Genomic DNA, 20657 nt, shown 5'->3' with positions numbered 1-20657 from the left:
TTTTGCCACTGATTCTGATTCGCAGGAAACTATTATCCTGGGAGCTTTTCCTTTTTAATGCTACATTAGGTGGCCCGATGGGCCCCGGCGCGCTCCGGAAAGGGGATTATTCTTCTTTTCCGCTCGTTTGGGTTTCTCCTTTGGGGGAGGGGGGGGAGCTCCAAAAATACTAATCACGGTCCCAGTGTGGGTTCGGGATGCGTGTGGTTTCTGGAAGGAGCCTTTTCCGTACATAAATAGGATAATAATGGAACTCCTTTCACGGAGCTCTAGTTTCATTTGTAACGCTTGGCGCTTCTACTATATACTCGATATTTGTTGGCGTGTTAGGGAGCCGAAGCCGTCTTATGTCTTACGCTTTTCTAATATTGATGTCCGGAACATAAAAGAAAATCTCAAATATGTCGCATCCGCTTGCCATAAATGTAATTCTCGAAACTTGCTAAGCTTCGTTAAAGAGGCACAAACGACGGGGTTACCGAAGCGGAAACTGGAGATCTCCGCCATCTCGGTGTTGCGGAGCGGATACAACCCTGCACGGGGTTTATTTCCGGTTGTATTTCCGCATTTTCCACCCGGCCTTGGGTGACCGAGAGCGGACCAGAAGGTCTTAATAAAATTTATGACGAAGCCATGGCATCACAACGCAACCGACGAGGCATCAATGTGACAACCGTGCCGAACCTGAAACCGGAGCCGGGCTGTCAGGTTTAACAACATTTGTCCGATCCCATGCCGTGTGTGTGTGTCTGTGTCGAAAGATTGAGTCCTTTTTCGGGGGAGCGGGGTTCCAGCAAAGGTCCTTCGGCATGCCTTTTTCAGTGCCACCGATGCCTGTTAACATCCTGATTATACGCGGTGGCTGTGTATGATCCAATAGCTCCGGCCGTAAGCCGACGGAGTGAGAGTGCGAGACGGTGGAAGGGAGCGTTTGCGGTCGAGTGTGGAAATTTTGTGGCAAAATGATTGAATGTTGGCTGACGGCTCCTCGTTCCGGCCCCGGGGAGGATTGGGCCGGAAAATTGTGGAACTATTGGCGATGGAGGAAGCTCGTCCCTTTCTGGCTCCTGTGCTGCGTGCGGGCAGATAACCTAACGATGATATGCGGCTGCTTAAGCCGGTGCCTCCGCTATCCTGAAGTGTGCCGGGATGGGCTATTCGTTCTCCGTAGTCAATGGCATGCCGTCGCGCAGCAAGCAGCACAGGAATTGTATATTCAATTGGTAGAATTATGGGTTTACCAGAAATCGTTCCCATTCTGCAACAAGCAATTCAAACCTCAAACATCCCGAAGCATCCCGTCCCAGCCCGTCGTCGGAGTCGGAGTTTCAGAGCGAGCGAGTGGCGAGAATAAATTGTTCACTCGTTCGACGCATTTTGGATACATTTTTCACCCATCGGCGGCAGGCAGGCATTCCATAGCGAGCCGGAAAACACATCCCCCCGACCGGGGCCGGAACCTCGGAGATCCTTGTTGGTAATCGGGCAAAAACGGGGCAGCAAAACACGCTCACGTTTCGATCCGATGTTATCTTGTAAATTGTGCAGCCTCGGCTCTCGGCGCCCCGGCCAGCCGAGCGCACCAATGTTTGATACTTGTCTGGCAGAATGAATGAACGAGTATTAAAAGGAAATTCTTCACTCACGGATCCACGGACGGACGGAAAAGTATCGCTTGGAGAAACAGTAGAAAGAGAAAACGCAGGGTGATAAAAAATGGCGTGCTGCTTGGTTGTTGCTGCGAGGTTTTGTTTTCTTATAACGAAGTCAGAAGAATGGCCCAAGATAATATCCTTCTATTTATTAGAAAACGAATCGAAGTGGCACGAGCGACCGGTGAGATCGGTTTGATTTGTGGATGGTGATTTACGGGGCGAGATACCTCGGCCGACGCCCGGGTGGCGTTTTCTGGCACCATTTTTTGTTTTCAGATTTGTTCGCTATGAAAAATGATCATTTGCCTATCATGGGAACGATTGGAGGAAGTTGGAGGAAAAAAAGTTTACTACAATAAATGTTAAAGCTAACGTTCATAACTCTATGTACAATGCGAGCCCCCGATGTTCGGTTAACTTTATCGGCTCAAAACTTTAACGTATTAGCTACCGTGTCGGGTCGGGATCTTCTTCGCCCATGGAAAGGCGCACAAAAATCCAATAAATATAGATTGTTTCGATGCCGGCAGTGGCGGCATTGCCCTCAGAGGCGGCCCGATAAGAAGTGCTTAACGAAGAGCTATTTTTCCACCATCTTATCTGCTCGGTTCGCAACGCACAGCCCGGCGCCCTCGAGGAAACCCGGTAGCCGGAGAGCGTTCCGACGAGCCAACAATATTCCGGCCGGCTTACTCATCGGATCGAATGTTGTTCGTTTACAGGTGAGCGAACGGTAGGCTCCCGGAGGTATTCGGAGTTCGCGTGTTAACCGAGTTAACGAATCGCCGGAACGTTCGACGTTTCAAGCAAACTGCTCGAAATTGTAGCCGTGAAACTCACGGCTTCAATTCTGCGCCGAACCCGATTAGAATACACAGATAATGACAAGAAATTATACTCGCCGAATTTGTGGCCCAGAATGAAGCGAAAGTTCAAACGCAAAACGGGAATTCTGAGGTGTCTGCTGCTTGTTTGCGCTGCGCCCGGACAGGCCAGGTCAGTGTTTTTCCATCACTTGATCGGAGTCTAGACGGTGAGTAAGACATAACGCTCCAGGTCGGCCTGAAGATGTCCTTAAGCAATTGACATGGAGAAAGTAGATGCGAACGAATTAAAGGACTGCAAAACAACAAGAATGGTGACAGAAGGTTACATCCCACGGCAGATGGGGGCCATCTGGTTCATTAAAAGTTAGGGTCGTTTGGAAAACACACATACACCCAAACCCAGGTGATATGCAGTGATCCTACCAGTGTGGTCGTCAGCCTCTTCCCATCGGATGAAGTTTGATCCCGGCAACAACTTGTCGTGCTTGCTGCGCGTCTCTCTGTCTTTCTTAATGGAAACTTTTAGGACACTGTTGTGCTGTGGTGCCGGATCTTTGGGGCGCTTTGGGGGTACGAAAGGAAACCCGAGAGAGCGGCCAGAAACAAAACCGACACGGCACCGGTTAGCCATTAGTCACCGAGCACAGACAGCTAAATTGTGTCCCCCGGGAACCCGAAGGCCAACCTGAGCCTACTTCGATGCCGTGCGTGCTTTCATCTTTTCGTAGTCGCTTTCCGGGAAAGTCGAAGATGGCTCTGTCAAACTGAGCCGGTCCCCGTGGGATTCTAACGGGGTGAACGGGCGATATTTGACACCTAACTGCTCCGTGCCGTGGGGTAATGGGCTCCGTTTTGGAAGTTTTTCGATCCTCGCACGGGCGACGGTCGTTCCTTTTGTCGCGTCTAATCATCATCTTCCGGCAACGGGGCCATAAAATGGCGGCGACGGCTTCTCGCCGGCGTCTTTATGAAAATCCCTGCCAAGTGCCATAAGATAAGGCAGCCGAATGGTCCTCCCCTGTTAGGGTCAGCTTGGTCCGGATGCCGGCGGGATGTTAATAAGAGTGTGTTACGTCGAGCGTGGTTAGTGCGGGCGTTAGCGTTACGGCAACGGTTTCACGCAGCGTGCCGTCTAATGCCGTGATAATTGACAATTTAAAATAACGATACCTCGACACCTGGCGCAAGACGTGGGCATGGGAGCTTCTTGTCAAAGCCCCCGCCAGAAACGACTTGCTGCGAGAGGCAGTTTCGGAATGGATTTGAAAATTCTGCAAATCTGCCGTGAGGATTCGTCTTCCGCGACAGGGCTACGGAACCATTTCTTCATTGTCGCGTCGTTACCGCTCTCGGCACAGCAATGCGCTATCCAGTTGAGCAAATGGTATTAAGGCATAATTAGAGGCTTAGAGAGCGTGCTGTATTAAAGTGCCATTTGTTTTATCAAGTTTTTGCCTACAACAATGTTAAATAAAAAAAAAATGTGCCTGTTTTCTCTACCCTTTGGAATTCTCCACGTCAACAATTGGCATTTCCAATAAAATGCCTTTTAAATTAACAAAAGGGTCAGCATAACACAAATTACCTTTACGCTCCCTTGCTTTGAATCAAAGCCTTTTGTGCAACTAAAAGCTACTCGTTGTCTAGCCGCCCGGTTTCCATAGGCCGAAGGCATACTTTTATGTGTTTTCTATGTTGTCTGCCCTTGCACTTCAATCATCGCTAATTGAAACCCGGATTCGAGACAATTAGAGCACGTTCCTGACTTAGTGGAGTGGAAAGCTCTCCGAAACAAAAAATGAGCCTGACGATGGCTCGCCAATATTTTCATTGTCGTTCATTGTACATTTAACGTCATCGATACTGATCCAATAGTCCTGGCCTCGGAATGTGTGGCCAGCATGCTCGAAGCATGCGTGTTTCGCTGCGATGGAAAAGTGGAAAAATGGCGCGTTGCCCCACGAAGCGTGTCCCGATTGTCACGTACGATGATAAACTTGAGCAGCCGTCAGCCTGGGAATGGCTTCAACGTACGGGTGTTATGTTGACAGAGTAAGAACGTCGTTAAAACAACAAAATCTGGCCTATTGGTCCAGGTTGTGCCAAACGATGGCTAAATTCATCAATAGTCCATTGTCTCATCGTTCATTTTGCGTTTGAGCTTTTGTTTTCCTCACGTTCAAAATTTGTAGTGTGGTGTGTGAAATTTTTAGAATAAATCCAAATTGCAAATGTGGAGCTGCCACAGAATCGAATTGCTCGAAGTTTGCACTGAAAAATGATATACACATTTAATGGCACGAGCCGAATCAAGCGGACCAAATTAGCGTTAGTGAGCGTCGCACGAAATTACGAAACCTGCTTGACGATTATCCTTCAGGTGTTCGATTTACAAAGGTCACAAGAGATCTCTACGACTAGTTGTGATCGTTTCGAATTACTACTTCTTAATGACCACGAGATGCGTAGCAGACCGAAACCATCTTCACACCTAACAGAAACCGGATATGTTCTAAAGCTTTGACTATCGATTCCGCGAGCCAATTCACACCCAAAACCCGTTTGCTGAGGTGGTATAATCTCGATCAACGATGGAATCGGCGATAGTTTCAGTATTTGTTGTTCGAAGAGACCATGAAATTGATGAAGATTTGTATTAAATGCGCAGTTGCCACTTAGTATCAGTAACAGTATCATCTCTTAGTGCACGATTTCGATGCTACACAATTCAAAAAGCACAAGGGTATATGCTTTCGACTGAAGCAAAAAGAGGGTTGCATAATCAATAGCGTAAAGCGAAGTCATACGCGTACCGTAGTAAAGTATGAGTTGGATATGAGAATTGAGTTTCTCTCAGGGAGAAGACACATTTCGTTCACAGTGACGGTTTAAGAGGATTAGAGATCGGACCAGAGGAAAAAAAAGGTTACAATTGCGAAGAAAGATCAAACAAATACGGCACATTTCGGAGAATCAACTCAGACCGATCCACTATGAGCTATTCCGACTGGTCGACACAAGGACCAGTTACAACTGAACGAATACTGGGGACCTTTGTTAGCAACAAATGATACAATTGATACGCACATTGAGGCGGAAGTGGCAACAATATGCCAAAAAATTTTGATTTCGAACGCCTGGTCTCTTGTGAACCAGGTACATCACAAAATGGATTAACAACGTTTAGATCAACCTAGTAGCTGGAAGCTTCTTCGGATAGATTGTGTGATATCTTCGATATCGTTTCGAAACGTAAGCGTTCCTTTGAATGTTGCACTTATGGATCCGTATGTTTGTGAGCCATCTACCATGACCGTGAGGAGCTCAATTTGATTAATATCCGAAGCGTACGAATCCATCCGAATCGGTGCTTTTGTGATCAGTTCGAATTGGTGCCTCTCAGTGATCAGACGTACCAGAGCCGTCAGCAGAGCAAACCTGTTTTCACCAGCAAAAGAAACATGTTCGGATTCTCTAACCATCAAGTCCGAGAACTAAGCCGCCGTGGAGAACCTGTTCCGACCGATCTTCACCGCAGTAGACGAAGAACCCTTCGATCGGAACGTTGGCTAATTTGGTTAATACTCGTTTGTGTTCTGTCTGAAACGGCGAAGGCCTTCTCTACCAGGAAGCATCTTGTTTGTATGTTCAACGAGCATCAACCCAAATCTGAAGAGTACCGTATCGAAGACACTCCGGTGGATCTCTGCACACACGTGGTATACATCGGGGCTGTGGTCGATTCGGAATACCTTGAGCTGACGCCGCAGGATAAAAAGGTTGATATACAGGAGAAAGGATTTCAAAAGTTCGCTGATCTCAAGAAACGACGGTCCGATGTAAAGCTTTTGTTGGGTGTTAACATTTGGTCAGATGAAGTATTTCAACAAATCATTGCCACAAACAACACACGAAAAAACTTCATCGATAGTGCCATCCGTTTGTTGAAGCGATATAATTTCGATGGACTAGCGTATAATTGGTACTATCCGAAAGAAGTAATACATAATTATGCTACGTTAAATGAAGAAACGAAGCAAGCCTTCAAGAGTGCCGGACACGACTCGTGGACAGTTTCAGTGTTTGTTGACGGAACAGAGGAATTCATTGGAGTAGGACTCGACCACAAGCGCATCTGTCAGTGAGTTGCAGCAACCGTTTGGTGTTCATTGAATCAGCCAGAAATAAGTTGATTATGTTTCTCTTCCTTAGAACGGCTGATTTTGTTCACCTTCGGGTATGGCGACACCCGGGGTACACAAAAAATTTCACGGACGTCCCTTCACCGATGAACCGTCGAACCTTCGACAAAGGTGAGCTTGAGCATTACAACGTTGTGGACGCGACAAGAAACTGGATCAATATCGGATGTCCCAGGGAAAAAATACTGCTCAAAGTGTGGTTAAATGGCTTAATTTTCAATTTAGTTGATACAACCAAGCGCGTTGTTAATTCTCCCAGCCATAGTTTTCCGGATTTCGTGCCGTACAACAAAATTTGCTCCCGACTGCAGCAGGACGATGAGTACTGGACTGAAGATTGGGACGCGCGAAGTATGTCACCGTACGCGATATCTTATCCCACGTGGATTGGTTATGAAAATGAAGTTTCTCTCGAAGAGAAGGTGCATTTCGTGGACAGTGAAGGTCTGGGAGGGTTAGTGGTCGATTCACCTGATTCAGATGATTACAGTGGAATTTGTGGAAAGAAGTACCCTTTGCTGACGGCTCTTTTTGAGGCGTACAAACCAATCTGGTCGACCGACGATGACACATTTGGCTTTGCCATCGAGCGATCACGTCGTGATGTGGGCCCAAAGGGAAAGAAGATTTAATGTTTATCACGCGAAGAATACACGATCTTAAACGATCTTCATTTCTGTGTTCCCCAACGAAAGATCGAACTTTCGGAAGACCAAGCCCCGCCTCAGTTGCGGAAAAATTGAATGGTGTCTAGTCTATGGATCAACTCGCAACGGTCCACCATTAGCTGTTATAATCAAACGAAACCTTCACTGTTGATGGCAACAAACGATACAATTGAGACGCACATTAACGCGGAAGTGGCACCAATATGCAAACAAACTTTAAAATGTGATTTTCGAGCCATGATAAGCCAGTTAAGCCAGAAATAATTAAACACTCGTTGAGGGCGTGGTAATGGAAAATACTTATAAGGGCAGCAATGGCCATGGATACCTAGACACACGGAACCTAAAACACCATACCCGTGGAAGATCGTTGCAAGGTCATGAATCATACTTTAATAAAATATTTACTTACCTGGTGTAGTGTCTTCCAGACATCTCGAAAGAAACAAACCACAGAAAGCTTCATTAATCTCCCACGGCAAGCCACGAAAGTTCCTCCGTGCGGACGATACGTACCTGATTCTTGAGCTCCGAAAAGTCCTTCTCCGGCGCCAGGAAGAAGCCGGAAAATGTGTGCGGTACCTGCATCGATCGGATGCCGACGAGGCTTACTGCGGAGAGAGAACATGGTAGCTTACCCTAGCGGCTGGCAACTCAGCAACTCAAACAGGGGCCACAATACGGAATTCATATCACAAAGGGGGTGGGTTTGTTCCGCTTCCGGACTGAACCGTCCATCGGACGGCAAAGTTCAATAACGCGGCAACCGCAAGTGCGTTCGTTTTTCACTTCGGGGACTCTTATAATCTTCCTGAGACCCTATGGGACCGTATAGTTGGGACGAGGGGCCGAGTTCCCGATAAGAAATGGGGATCAATTTTATGTAATGCACATTTCTCCTCATCGTGTGCCCTGTTATCATTTTCACTAGCCTTCAAACGGTTCGCCAGGGTATGCATTTTAAGAGGTTTTTGCTAATTACGTTAATAGGACCACGATCTCATCCACCGAAAGGACACACTGCAACGGCCTAGCACCAAGGTAGAAACTTAGCTTTCCACAGTCAGAGTCTTGATAGTCCTATCTGGCTCAAGAATGCGCCACTCAGCACCGTGCGTATACTCCTTAAAGGCGCTGCGGTACCAGAAGCACTGTAGCTGGGGTTCGGTTCTAAACATGTTTCAGCATTTGACAGAGTTTCTGCCTAACATGTCTAAACAGCATTTGACAGAGTTTCTCATCTGGTATTGTCCGCTAAACTGGCCAAATTGGGTGTCTGTCCTTTGCTCGTGAGTTGGATTATGTCTTACCTTTCTAATCGTGTCATTCGTGTTATGGTTAATCAGACCTTGTCCTCTGTTTTGACCAATGTATCTCTGGCGTTCCCCAAGGAAGCAATTTAGGTCCGCTATTGTTTTTGCTATTCATCAATGACTTGACTTTTCGACTTACTTCTGAGTGTTACTTAATGTATGCTGATGACTTAAAATGGTTTTTACCAGTCTGTAAGCCGGCGGATTGTGTTTATTTGCAAACATTACTTGAACGCTTTGTGCATTGGTGTGCTTGCAACAACATGTCCCTGAATGTCTGAAAGTGCAATGTCCTAACTTTCTCAAAGAAAAAGGCCCCTTTCATGTATTCGTGTTGCATTGGCTCGTCAGTTGTTCCGAGTGTAGATGTTATCCGTCCGTAAATGTTATTTACCCTACGGATAAATCCGTGTAGATTTATCCGCATTTATCAACATTTTATTTTATAAAACGCGCTGCCTTCTACTTGGGCTGCGATAACTCGAACTTCGTAGACGGGCAGCTCAGGAAATTTGGAAGGAAATTTCTCAGGAATGGAAATTTTTCTGCTCGTGTCCAATGTTTGAGACGACGACCCAATCTCGAACTCAGAACATCCCTCACCGGTCATAATGACCCCTTAAAAGCCCTTTGTCGGACGTACAACAGTTTCTAGTCAGTTCTTGACTTTAATATGTCCCTTGATCAGTGTCATGATGTTTTTGCTTTCATGTCTTCTTGGTAAATGTTTCGCCCATGTTACAGTCTTCTTTTGTTTTCCGCGAAATATCGGTTACAAGCTTCGGTTTTGCGTTTCGCCCGTTGTGATTAATTGTAGTTTAAAAGCTAGGTTCAGGTTTCTTTTGTCAATTAGGCTAAGTTGCCCGTTGAATGTTTTGTTTAAATAAACAAATAAACAAAAAAAATAAACTAAAGATTCGTGCCAACCAAATAGAACCTCATTCACCGCCATCGAAAACCAGCTGCGCAGGGAGAAAGAAGCGAGTTCGCTGTACTGGTGACGTGTTTGGTGTGCCATCATACGATTCTTGGTGGTAAACAAGGAGTCGCAAAATCCGGCACCGCGAAGCACGACTCTGGCAGACAAAAAAATGCCAGTATTTGATTTGAAGAGTGCGAATTGTGTTCGATTGGGTTTTCGGTTTTGTTGCCGAGACCGCGAAACCGAAAAGCTTCAACCTATTCCAATCGGTGCTTGTGTGCTCAGTTTGAGTGCGTGCTTCTTGGTTATCAGTAGTAGCACAGCCGTTAGCAGAGTATACCTAGTTTCATCAGCAAAAGAATTCTTTTTTGCATCAAGTCCGAGAACTAAGTCACCGGAGACTCACGGGGAGAGTCTGTTCCGACGGATCTTCTTATGTGCGTCCAATTCTTCGCCTGCGCATCATCGCTACTTTACCGCTTATGTTGGTGTATATATTAGAGTTCATTGCACGGTGATGTTCCTTTCTGCATGAAATATGTCTTTTAATGTAGATTCGCTTTACACTCATGTTGCATGGCGTTCGTTGCTTACCGCGCTTTTGCAATAGCTGCAACCTGTTTGTATGGCCGTTGAAGAACTATCGACGGAGTGGTCAAGTTGTGAGGCAGGTCAGTAATGGTCGCCGTAATGAACGAAAGGTTAGAAAGAGATGGGAAATAGGAGTCTTCCCATTCTTCAGCACTATCCATTCAATGTTGTGATCCGTTCGAATCTGTTCTTCTCGGTGATCAGACGTTCGCGAGCCGTGTGCAGATAAAACCCTTCCTCAGGGGTAACAGAGACAAGAAAGGTTTGAACTCATTGGCTATCAAGTTCCCGAACCGAACCTCCGCCCAAGATCTGCCCCAACGCGAAACCTGTTCCGGCGAACATGGGACAGTGAAGAAATGATGATTTGCTGTACTCTGCCTGATTACGCGGTTTTTGTAACCCGACGACTTGTTAATGGTTCCGAAGAACACCGTATCGAAGACATTTCGGGGGACATCTGCATATACGTGTTGTACTCCGCGAATTAAGTTGATTCGAAACACTATGAGCTGCAGCCGATGAAATTAAAGCACGAACAACTTCAAAACGGATACCCAAAGTCGGCCGATCTCACTACGGCACACTATGGAGAAAAAGCGGACCTTGGGCGATTTCAAAGTTTGGAGATTTCAGTTATATTTCATTAAAATATATTAATAAACTAGCAGTACCCGACACGCGTCGCTGCGCCTCATTTCATCCTTATTTCTCGTTTCGGAGGCGTTTCAGAGAACTTCTTGGTGACGTATTCGATCAGCTTCCCTTTTCGCTTCCCATTACTCCTACTTTTTAAACGATCGGGCTTCCCGGTGATGTATTCATTCAATTTCCCTTCTCGTCTCCCGTTACTCCTCCGTTTCACGGTGACGTATCCGAACGGATTCCCTTTTCGCTTCCCGTTGGATACATGTCAAAACTCGCACCACCCGAGTTTGGCCCAAATTGCTTGAAAATTATCCCAGCTTTGCTGACATTAACCCAGATGTTGTATGGGAGCCCACCCTTTGTAAAGAGTGGAGGAGTTTCAAACATTCGCCAGAACATTTCCCCTTCCCCAAAACCCCAAAATAGGTAAATGTATTTAAACTGCGTTATTTGATCATTTTTCAAAACCTATTGAATTCACAGGTATTACAATGATAGCATAAGATAGAAGGACTAAAAATAAGATAAAGATAGTCTAAAATAAGTGAAAAATTCTAGAAATTCGCTTATTACAATAGAAAGCAGTTAAAAGTACCTGGTCAATGAAATAGGTAATTCTGCGTATATGGCAAATTTTAATGAATTTTCACGGTTTATTCTTTTTCTATTACCAAAAGTCAATATTTTATTTCAAAATTAGTTAGTACCCCGTATTTCCACCGTTGTTTTGGAGCACTTCATGCACTCTGCTTGGCAGCGAATCGACCAAATCCTGAAAAGTTTTTACTGGAATGGAATACCAGTCTTGTTGCACTTTTTGCCACAATTCATCTTTGATTGAAAACTGTTGTCCAGCTAACTTTTGCTTCAAGGTATTCCACAAGTTTTCAAAATGGTTTAAGTCAGGAGACTGACTTGGCCAAGGCGAAACTGACACATTATTGCCATCAAACCACGATATCATAAGCTATGACGTATGCTTGGGATCGTTTTCTGATTGAAATATCCATCTCAGTGGCATGATTTCTTCTACGTAAGGCAGCATAAACGTCTTCCATAATTGTTTTATACTCGAGAGCATGCATGGTGCTCTTTACTCTGAAATAGGGACCTATACCAGATTATGAAAAATATCCCCAAATCATGATACTTCCACCTACATGTTTCAAAATTTTTTTTGTAAACCTGGGATGGAATTTTTTGCTAACAGGTCGTCAAACATTACACTGAGAGTGCGAATGAAACAAATTTATTTTGGTTTCGTCGTTCCATAAAATATTATGCCAATTTTTCGTAACTCTCGGTACCTTGCCATGAACCATATTGAGCAGCAAACTGTTACCTCATCTGTAATAGTGGCACTTTTCTTGCAATTAGCCCCGGTAGATTAGCTTCTTGTAACCGCCTATGGACAGGTTTTGGGCTAATAATGTTATTTATTATTGAGCAAATCGCTCTGGATGCACCAAACGGATCCGCTTTGGCCAAAAATGATATGCGATGATCTATCGTTGGTTTGGTTTTTCTTGGTCTAACTCGCGTTTCCTTTGTTTTATTGCACAACAAAGCATTTCTCACAAAATTTACTGATTTTCCTAGTAGTTCGGCGATGCTTTTGTACCTCGCGCCTTCGTTGCGTAGATTCTTCACAATCTTTCTTTCCTCAAGGATTTCAATGAGTTCCTCTGCCCATTCTAAATGTTCTACCAGGAAACAACCCTTTTTTTAGATTCACAATTGAAAATTGATTGCAACAAGACCAATTAAACCAATTTTGTTCAAGAAGTCTGGTGAAATTGCATCGTATACAACGAATTACCTATTTTATTGACCAGGCCATATCAGACTGCTGCCAAAATAAGTGGTAACACACCTGTCACTTTTGACATAAATATCACCAACATAGCAAAAAATATGACGTTAACTAGTGTATCTAAGTACAGTATTAGTTTGGTGATCATTGGTTTAGTAGTGTCTTGAGTACAGTTCAAATTGTATCAGCTTCACACAATTACCTATTTATTGGCCAGCAGTGTATATAAAAATGGTTGTTTGTCTGTCTGTGCGTGAGTCTGTCTGATTTGAGCCAAAGTCAGGTGGTGTGAGTTTTTTCATGTATCCAACGGGAAGCGAAAAGGGAAGCCATCTGAAAGTCACCGAGAAGTCATCTGAAACGCCTCCCAATCGAGAAATAAGGGTGAAAAGAGGCGCAGCGACGCGCGCCGGGAACTGCTAGTTTTTATATATTAGGTAGTCTTAAAAGAAATCCATTATTTTTGCGTGTACTTCAAAACATTATTTAAGATACTTTTAATTGTCCGATTTTCGTCAAATATGCACCGTTTTGTTGGAAAATTTGTTGTCTTTTTAAAAATACCTTCATAATGCCTCTCTTGTAAAAGGCTTAGTTGTTATTGGCGAAAAACTCGAGCAATCAATTTTCACAATCCTTTCTTGATCTCAGGTTTTCATCATTCAGAAAATTTTGTAATGCCCGAAAAATGTGTCAATCGCTTAGTGCAAGGTCCGGACTATACGATGGATGCATTAAAACTTCACAATCAAGCTCCCGCACTTTCTGGCAAGTCACTAAAGACGTGCGTCACATTTCGTTGTCCTGGTGGAACACAAAACCTCTTCCGTTGGCCGATTCTGGTCATTTCTGGTCAATTGCTAGTTTCGAACGATGCAATAATTGACAGTAGAGATCTGAATTTAGTGTTTGGCTACACGGAAGTAACTCACAATAAACGGTTCCTTTCAAGTCCCACCATATACCTAGTAGAACCTCCCTAGTCGTTTTTCCTGGTTTGACCACCCTGTAAGATGCTTCACCACGCTTAGACCACGATCATTTCCACACAGTATTGTCGATTGTATCCCATTTCACATCCCTAGTACCTATCCGTTTACGAAATGGGTCGATTTCATTCCGTTTGGCCAAAATTGTGTAGATGGAAATTCGAGCCATCATGTTTTTAGGTGTAAATATGGTGGCGTTCAATCATCGAGCTTCTTTGTGAATCCAGCTTTGCGCAAATGGCTTAAAACTGTCTGATAATTATTCTTTAGCTCCTGGCCGATGCTCTGATTACTAACATGTTGATCAATTTTGATTATTTCTGTGATTTTATCGACATTTTCGATGACGTGTCTGCCTGTGCAAGGAGCATCTTTAACATCGAAAATAACTGAAACGGATCAACGAAACCAAAATTTATCGCAACTAGCTGTTACAGTATCGGCACCATAAACAACAAGCAAAATTTCAGCCGCCTAGCTTGAATTTTCGCCTTTTTCGAAGAAAAATGGTAAAATGTACCATATTTTCTCTATGGTGACTTCCATTGTTAACAACTCACAAACGAATAGAACAAACAATAAACAGTGAAAGCATTTTTTTAAGTGTAAAGAATCAGCTTTAAAACGAGCCCAAACTTGAAACTGTACGATCGATACTTCACGAGATATCGATCACTGAAGGCATCTACCGTGAAAATAATGGATGTCTTTTTAGACTACCTAATATAAAGGGTGTTACGGACAAAAACGAGTCAAACTAAAAAAATGTGTAAATCAGTCAAAAAAATTATTAAAAAATCAAGTCATGTTTCTTTTGAAAGCTCATTTTATACAGAATATGTAAAAAAATATCATTCAGGCCTCCGTCTTAAGGAATGCGAATTGCCGAGCTTTTCGTTTTACCCCTTTCATCAACTCTTCGAGTCTTCGAGATGATAGTGTGTGAGGCCCTGGCCAATTGGTCAAGGCACATCATCACCCCGCTGCAGCATGGTTTTGTCCAGAAGCGTTCAACCACGACTATCCTAATGGACTTCTGCAGCTTCTGTAGACGTCACCTGGACCGGGGATCGCAGGTTGATGTAATATATACGGACCTGCAGGTAGCATTCGATACGGTTCCACACGAACTGCTGTTGGCTAAACTCAGTAAACTTGGGCTTACGGAAGTCATGATCAACTGGTTCCGCTCATATCTTGTTGGTAGGCAGTACCACGTAAAACTCGCCACTGACAGCTCAGAACACTTTATCAGTTCCTCAGGTGTGCCCCAAGGCAGTAACTTAGTCCCCTCCTGTTCAACCTCTTCATTAATGACCTTCCAGACTCGATAAGTACCTCCAGACTACTATTATACGCGGACGATGCTAGGCTCTTTTGCGAGATCACTGACACCAGGGATTGTCTTAAGCTTCAGGCCGACGTAAATAACCTTCAGACTTGGTGCAGTAGAAACGGTCTGACCGTGTGTGTCAGCAAGTGTCAAACCGTCAGCTTCAGCAGAAGTAGGAGCCCGATACTTTGGGATTACGAGATCTGCGGTAATTTGATAACTAGGGTTGAGCGAGTAAGGGATCTAGGCGTTATCTTGGACAACCGGCTGACCTTCCAGGAACACATCGATAGCCTGATAACAAGAGCCAGGAAACAGCTAGGACTACTTATACATATGACTCGGGAGTTTCGGGACCCTGTATGTCTTAAAACTATTTATTGCTGTATCGTCCGATCGATTCTGGAGTTTGCTTCTGTCATCTGGTGTCCTCACTTCGAGTCGACAATTGCCCGGCTAGAACGAGTTCAGAAGCACTTCACGCGCTATGAATTAATCCGCACTGGTCTCTTTAAACGTGAAACCTTGCCACCCTACCCAGCGCGTTGTCTTTTGCTCGGCATAGAACCCCTCCGCACGCGGCGTGTCATTGCACAGTGTCTATTCGTGGCTGGTCTGAATACCGGCCGGATCGATTGTAGATCCACTCTTACGAACCATTATCCTTTGCTTGCAGACAGTTTAATGCCAATTTTAAATACTTCGACTGCAATATAACACTTGACTACTTCCGTGAAAGACTTCGTACAACTGCTATTGATGTAAGCGCAGGTGAACATCCCTCTGTAAGGTAGTGATTAACAGAAGACTTGATCAAGCCACTGGCCCGTCAAGCCAATTATACAAATAAATAAATAAATAAACTCTTGCACCGTTTTCTTGGTCGCTTTCTTTGCTGCAGAACGCCAATTTTTTTATAATTCCATGTCACTGACAACTGTTTTAAGAGTCTTTTTGAAGTTTCGCTTGACGATTGCCCAATATTTTTCGATTGTGCGGAGCAGTGGCGTTTTGGAAGGGTTCATGTCTTTGGGCACCACCTGGACGTTTTTTGCGGCATAGCACTCTATGGCCTTTTCCCCATAATTACAAGATGCTAAATCCATCCAAAACAGAAACGAACCTTTGTACTTTTTTAGGAAAGGCAAGAGACGCTTAGTTGGGCACTCTCGGACATAAATTTCCTGGTTGATGATCCCTATCGCGATGTAAATGCCACTTTTTAAACCATAGGAACAGATACCCCCCTATCCGCGTTCTCGATTCGAGTCCTCGAACGTTCATTCCGTTCATTTTGAGTTCATTTTGCTATAGCTTTCTCTTTCTGCCCTCTCTCTTGCTGTATTCGGCTTTCTCTCTTGTTGTGTTCACTCGAACAGTAGAGTTTCCGTTCGAGATCCATAATAGGGGGGATAGTCTGCATACGAGATATTTCTTTGCGAATTTCGACAGCTTTATGTTCTTGCAAATCTCTCCTACCTTTCCTCTTTCAGTTGCACTATAGAACTCCTGTGCAGGAAGCTGTTTAAAGTTTGCCTTGACGTTTCATCATCCTGCACTACGGAGAAAATTTCGTTAACATTTTTATGCATAGATTCCGCGATCGTTTTCTGGCCGACATGTTTTGCTTGTCGTCACGATTTGGAGTCACTACTTTCTTCTAGAATGCTAGACTAGCTCGTATTTTAGTTCATCGCACGGTTGAAAACGATACTTCCAGCTTGCTTGCGACATCTCGGACGGAGAGTTTGGGATTGCGCCTGAAACAACTGATCACCCGTTTCGTCGTTTTCGCAACCTCCTGTTTCCGACTTCCAGCTGTTGCAGTCTTTCTGACTGTCGTCAAACGTTCTCCGAATACTTTTAATACATTGGTGACAGTTGATTTGGCCACATTCAACAATTTCGCTAACTTGACGTGCGCGTAATTCAGATTTTTGCGCCGATGGTGCAAAGTTTTGAGACGATTCTCCGCTTGTTTCGACGCCATTTCCACAAATGAAGGCCAAATGTCAAAATCGAATACGTCGAATCGATCGTATTATCGAATAATACGTATGATTCTAGACAAAAACATCTTTAAAAGAGGTGTACAAGTTTTTTTTATGCACTATGACAAATACTGCATCAAGCTGAAGTTGACTCGTTTTTGTCCATAACACCCTAGAAGAAGAAGACTATGACCAATCCCAAGTTTTAGCCGTCTGGTTTGCGTAGCTTCCGAGGATCCATTATCCGTTAAAGTTAAGAGAGTGATAAACATTTCCAGTTTAATCCAACTTTTATTGATTACTTTAAAGCGATCGTTTGCATGGCTTTCAAACGATAATATAGCTTCATTTTATATCATTAAAAGGGTAAAGGATCCTTATGTGATATAAAAAATAACATATATACATTCCGCATTTCTTGTACTTGTTTGCCAGGAATTGCATTATAAACAAAATACAGTTTGTCGACTTTGGTAGTTCAGCCACAAAATGTGTCGCATTGTGTTGAACTAGGTATTGAAATTGGGTTTTAGTTAATTATCAACTGTTTCCAGCATGTAGGTTTCATAGGTAGGTAGGTAGGTGAGTCATCTACCATGACCGTGACGAGTTCGATTTGATTGGTATCCGAAGCTTAAAAACCCATCCGAATCGGTGCTTGTGTGATCAGTTCGAGTTTGTGCCTCTCAGTGATCAGACGTACTAGAGCCTTCAGCAGAACTTGTTTTCTCCAGCAAAAGAAACATGTTCGGATTCTCTGAACTTGAACCTGTTGCGACCGATCTTCACCGCAGTCGGCGAAGAGCCATTCGTCCGGTTCGTTGTCTAATTCTGTTCATATTATTTTGTGTTCTGTCTGAAACGGCGGGGGCCGTCTCTACCAGGAGGCATCTTGTTTGTATGTTCGACGAGTACAAATCTAAAATATACCTTATCAAAGACACTCCGGTGAACCTCTGCACACATGTGGTATACACTAAGGTTGTAATCGATTCGGAATACCTTGAGCTGACGCCTCTGGATAAAAAGGTTGATATACAGGAGAAAGGATTTCAAAAGTTCGCTGATCTCAAGAAACAACGGCCCGATGTAAAACTTTTGTTGGGCGTTCTCACTTGGCCCGAAAAAGAATTTAAACAGCTCATTGCCTCAAACAACACACGAAAAAACTTCATAGATAGTGCCATTCGTTTGTTGAAGCGATATAATCTCGATGGACTAGCGTATAAATGGTACTATCCGAAAGAAGTCATACATAATTATGCTACGTTAAATGAAGAAACGAAGCAAGCCTTCAAGAGTGCCGGACACGATTCGTGGACAGTTTCAGTGTTCGTGGACGGAACAGAGAAATTCATCGGAGAAGGACTTGACCACAAGCGCATCTGCCAGTGAGTAGTAGCAACCATTTGGTGTTCATTTTATCAGTCGGAAAAAATTGATTATGTTTCTATCCCTTAGAACGGCCGATTTCGTTCACCTTGAGGTAAAGCGAACAACAACAAATTTCACGGACGTCCCTTCTCCGATGAACCGCCGAAACTTCGACAAAGGTGAGCTTGAGCATTATAACGTTGTGGACGCTACAAAAAACTGGATCAATATCGGATGTCCCAGGGATAAAATACTGCTGAAAGTGTCGTTAAATGGCTTGATTTTCGATTTGGTTGACAAGAACAAGCGCGATGTTAATTCTCCTGTCAATCGAAGTCCGTTTACCTTGTCGTACAACGAAATATGCTCCCAACTGCAGCAGGGCGGTAAGAACTGGACTACATATTGGGACGTGCGAAGTATGTCACCGTACGCGGTAAACGGGGACACGTGGATTGGTTTTGAAAGTGAAGTTTCTCTCGAAGAGAAGGTATATTTCGTGGACAGTGAAGGTTTGGCAGGATTAGTGGTCGATTCACCTGATGCAGACGATTACAGTGGAATTTGTGGAAAGAAGTACCCTTTGCTGACGGCTCTTTTTGAGGCTTACAAACCAACCTGGTCGACCGATAACGACACATTTGGCTTTGCCATCGAGCGATCTTGTCGTGATGTTGGCCCAAAGAGAAAGAAGATTTAATTTTTATCACGAGAAGAATACACGAATTAAGGCACATATCTTAAACGATCTTCATTTCTGTGCTTCCCAACGAAAGATCAAACCTTCGGAAGACCAAGCCACGCCTCAGTTGCATCGAAAAAATCAAATGCTGTGTAGTCTATGGATCAAGTTGGAATAGTTCACAATGAGCTGTTACGATTAAACGAAACTATCACTGGGGACCGGTGTTGGCAACATATGGTACAATTGAGACGTACATTGAAGCGGAAGTGGCACCAATATGCAAACAAACTTTAAAATAAACAATAAACAATAAACAAAATTTGATTTCCGAGCCATGATAAGCCAGTTAAGCCAGAAATGCTTAAACACTCGTTGAAGCCGTGGTAATGGAAAATACTTATAAGGGCAGCAATGGCCATGGATACCCAGACACACGGAATCTAAAACACCATACCCGTGGAGGATCGTTGCTAGGTGATGGATCAAACTTCAATAAAATATGTACTAACTTTGTGTAGTGTCTTCCTGACATCCCGAAAGCACCAAACCACAGAAAGCTTCTTTAATCTTCCACAGCAAGCCACGAAAGTTCCGCCGCGCGGACGATACGTACCTGATTTTTGAACTCCGAAAAGTCCTTCTTCGCCGCCAGGAAGAAGCTGGAAAATTTGTGCGGTACCTGCATCGACCGGATGGCGAGGAGTTTTACTGAGGAGGGAGAACATGGTAGCGTACGTTAGCGGCTGGCAACTCAGCAACTAAAACAGGGACCACAATACGGCATCCATATCACAAAGGGGGTGCGGCTTTGTTCCGCTTCCGGACTGAGCTGACGTCCATCGGACGACAAAGTATAATATAGCGGCAACCGCAAGTGCGTTCGTTTTTCACTTCGGGGACTCTTATAATCTTCCTGCTGCCCTATGGGACCGTAGGGTTGGGACGAGTGGCCGAGTTCCCGATAAGGTACGGGGATCAATTTTATGTAATGCAATTTTCTCCTCATCGTGTGCCCTGTTATAATTGTTGCAGCCTTCGAAAGGCCCCCAGAGCAGGCATTTTAATACTTTTTTTGCTAATTACGTTGAGAGGACCACGATCTCATCCAACGGAAGGATACACACTCAGTTTAAGTTCGTGCTTCTTGTTGATCAGACGAATCAGAGCCGTTAGCAGAACATTCCTGCTTTCATCAGCAAACGAATTCTTTTTTTCATCAAGTCCGAGAACTAAATCACCGTGGAGAATCTGTTCCGACCGATCTTCTTATGTGCGTCCAATTCTTCGCCTGCGCATCATCGCTATTTTACCGCTTATGTTAGTGTATATATTGGAGTTCATTGCACGGTGATGTTCCTTTCTGCATGAAATATGTCTTTTAATGTAGATTCGCTTTACACTCATGTTGCATGGCGTTCGTTGCTTACCGCGCTTTTGCAATAGCTGCAACCTGTTTGTATGGCCGTTGAAGAACTATCGACGGAGTGGTCGAGTTGTGAGGCAGGTCAGTAATGGTCGCCACAATGATCGAGAGGTTAGAAAGAGATGGGAAATCGGAGTCTTCCTATCCTTCAGCACTATCCATTCAACGTTGTGATGCGTTCGAATCTGTTCTTCTCGGTGATCAGACGTTCGCGAGCCGTGTG

At 44.2% G+C, this 20657-nt stretch overlaps 1 protein-coding gene across 1 annotated transcript; it reads left to right on the top strand.

Moving 5' to 3' along the window:
* The first annotated feature begins 6126 nt into the window (after window positions 1-6126).
* LOC128275975 (endochitinase-like) lies at window positions 6127-7316 on the top strand. The gene is made up of 2 exons (XM_053014445.1): window positions 6127-6623; window positions 6695-7316. Exons 1-2 carry the CDS (start codon window positions 6127-6129, stop codon window positions 7314-7316), a joined length of 1119 nt encoding a protein of 372 aa, XP_052870405.1.
* The last annotated feature ends 13341 nt before the right edge of the window (window positions 7317-20657 follow it).

The sequence above is a fragment of the Anopheles cruzii genome, unplaced genomic scaffold (genome assembly GCF_943734635.1).
Source record: "Anopheles cruzii unplaced genomic scaffold, idAnoCruzAS_RS32_06 scaffold00222_ctg1, whole genome shotgun sequence".
Lineage (NCBI taxonomy): Eukaryota > Metazoa > Arthropoda > Insecta > Diptera > Culicidae > Anopheles > Anopheles cruzii.
Note: the sequence above shows the minus strand (reverse complement) of the source record. Positions and strands in the feature narration are given on the sequence as shown.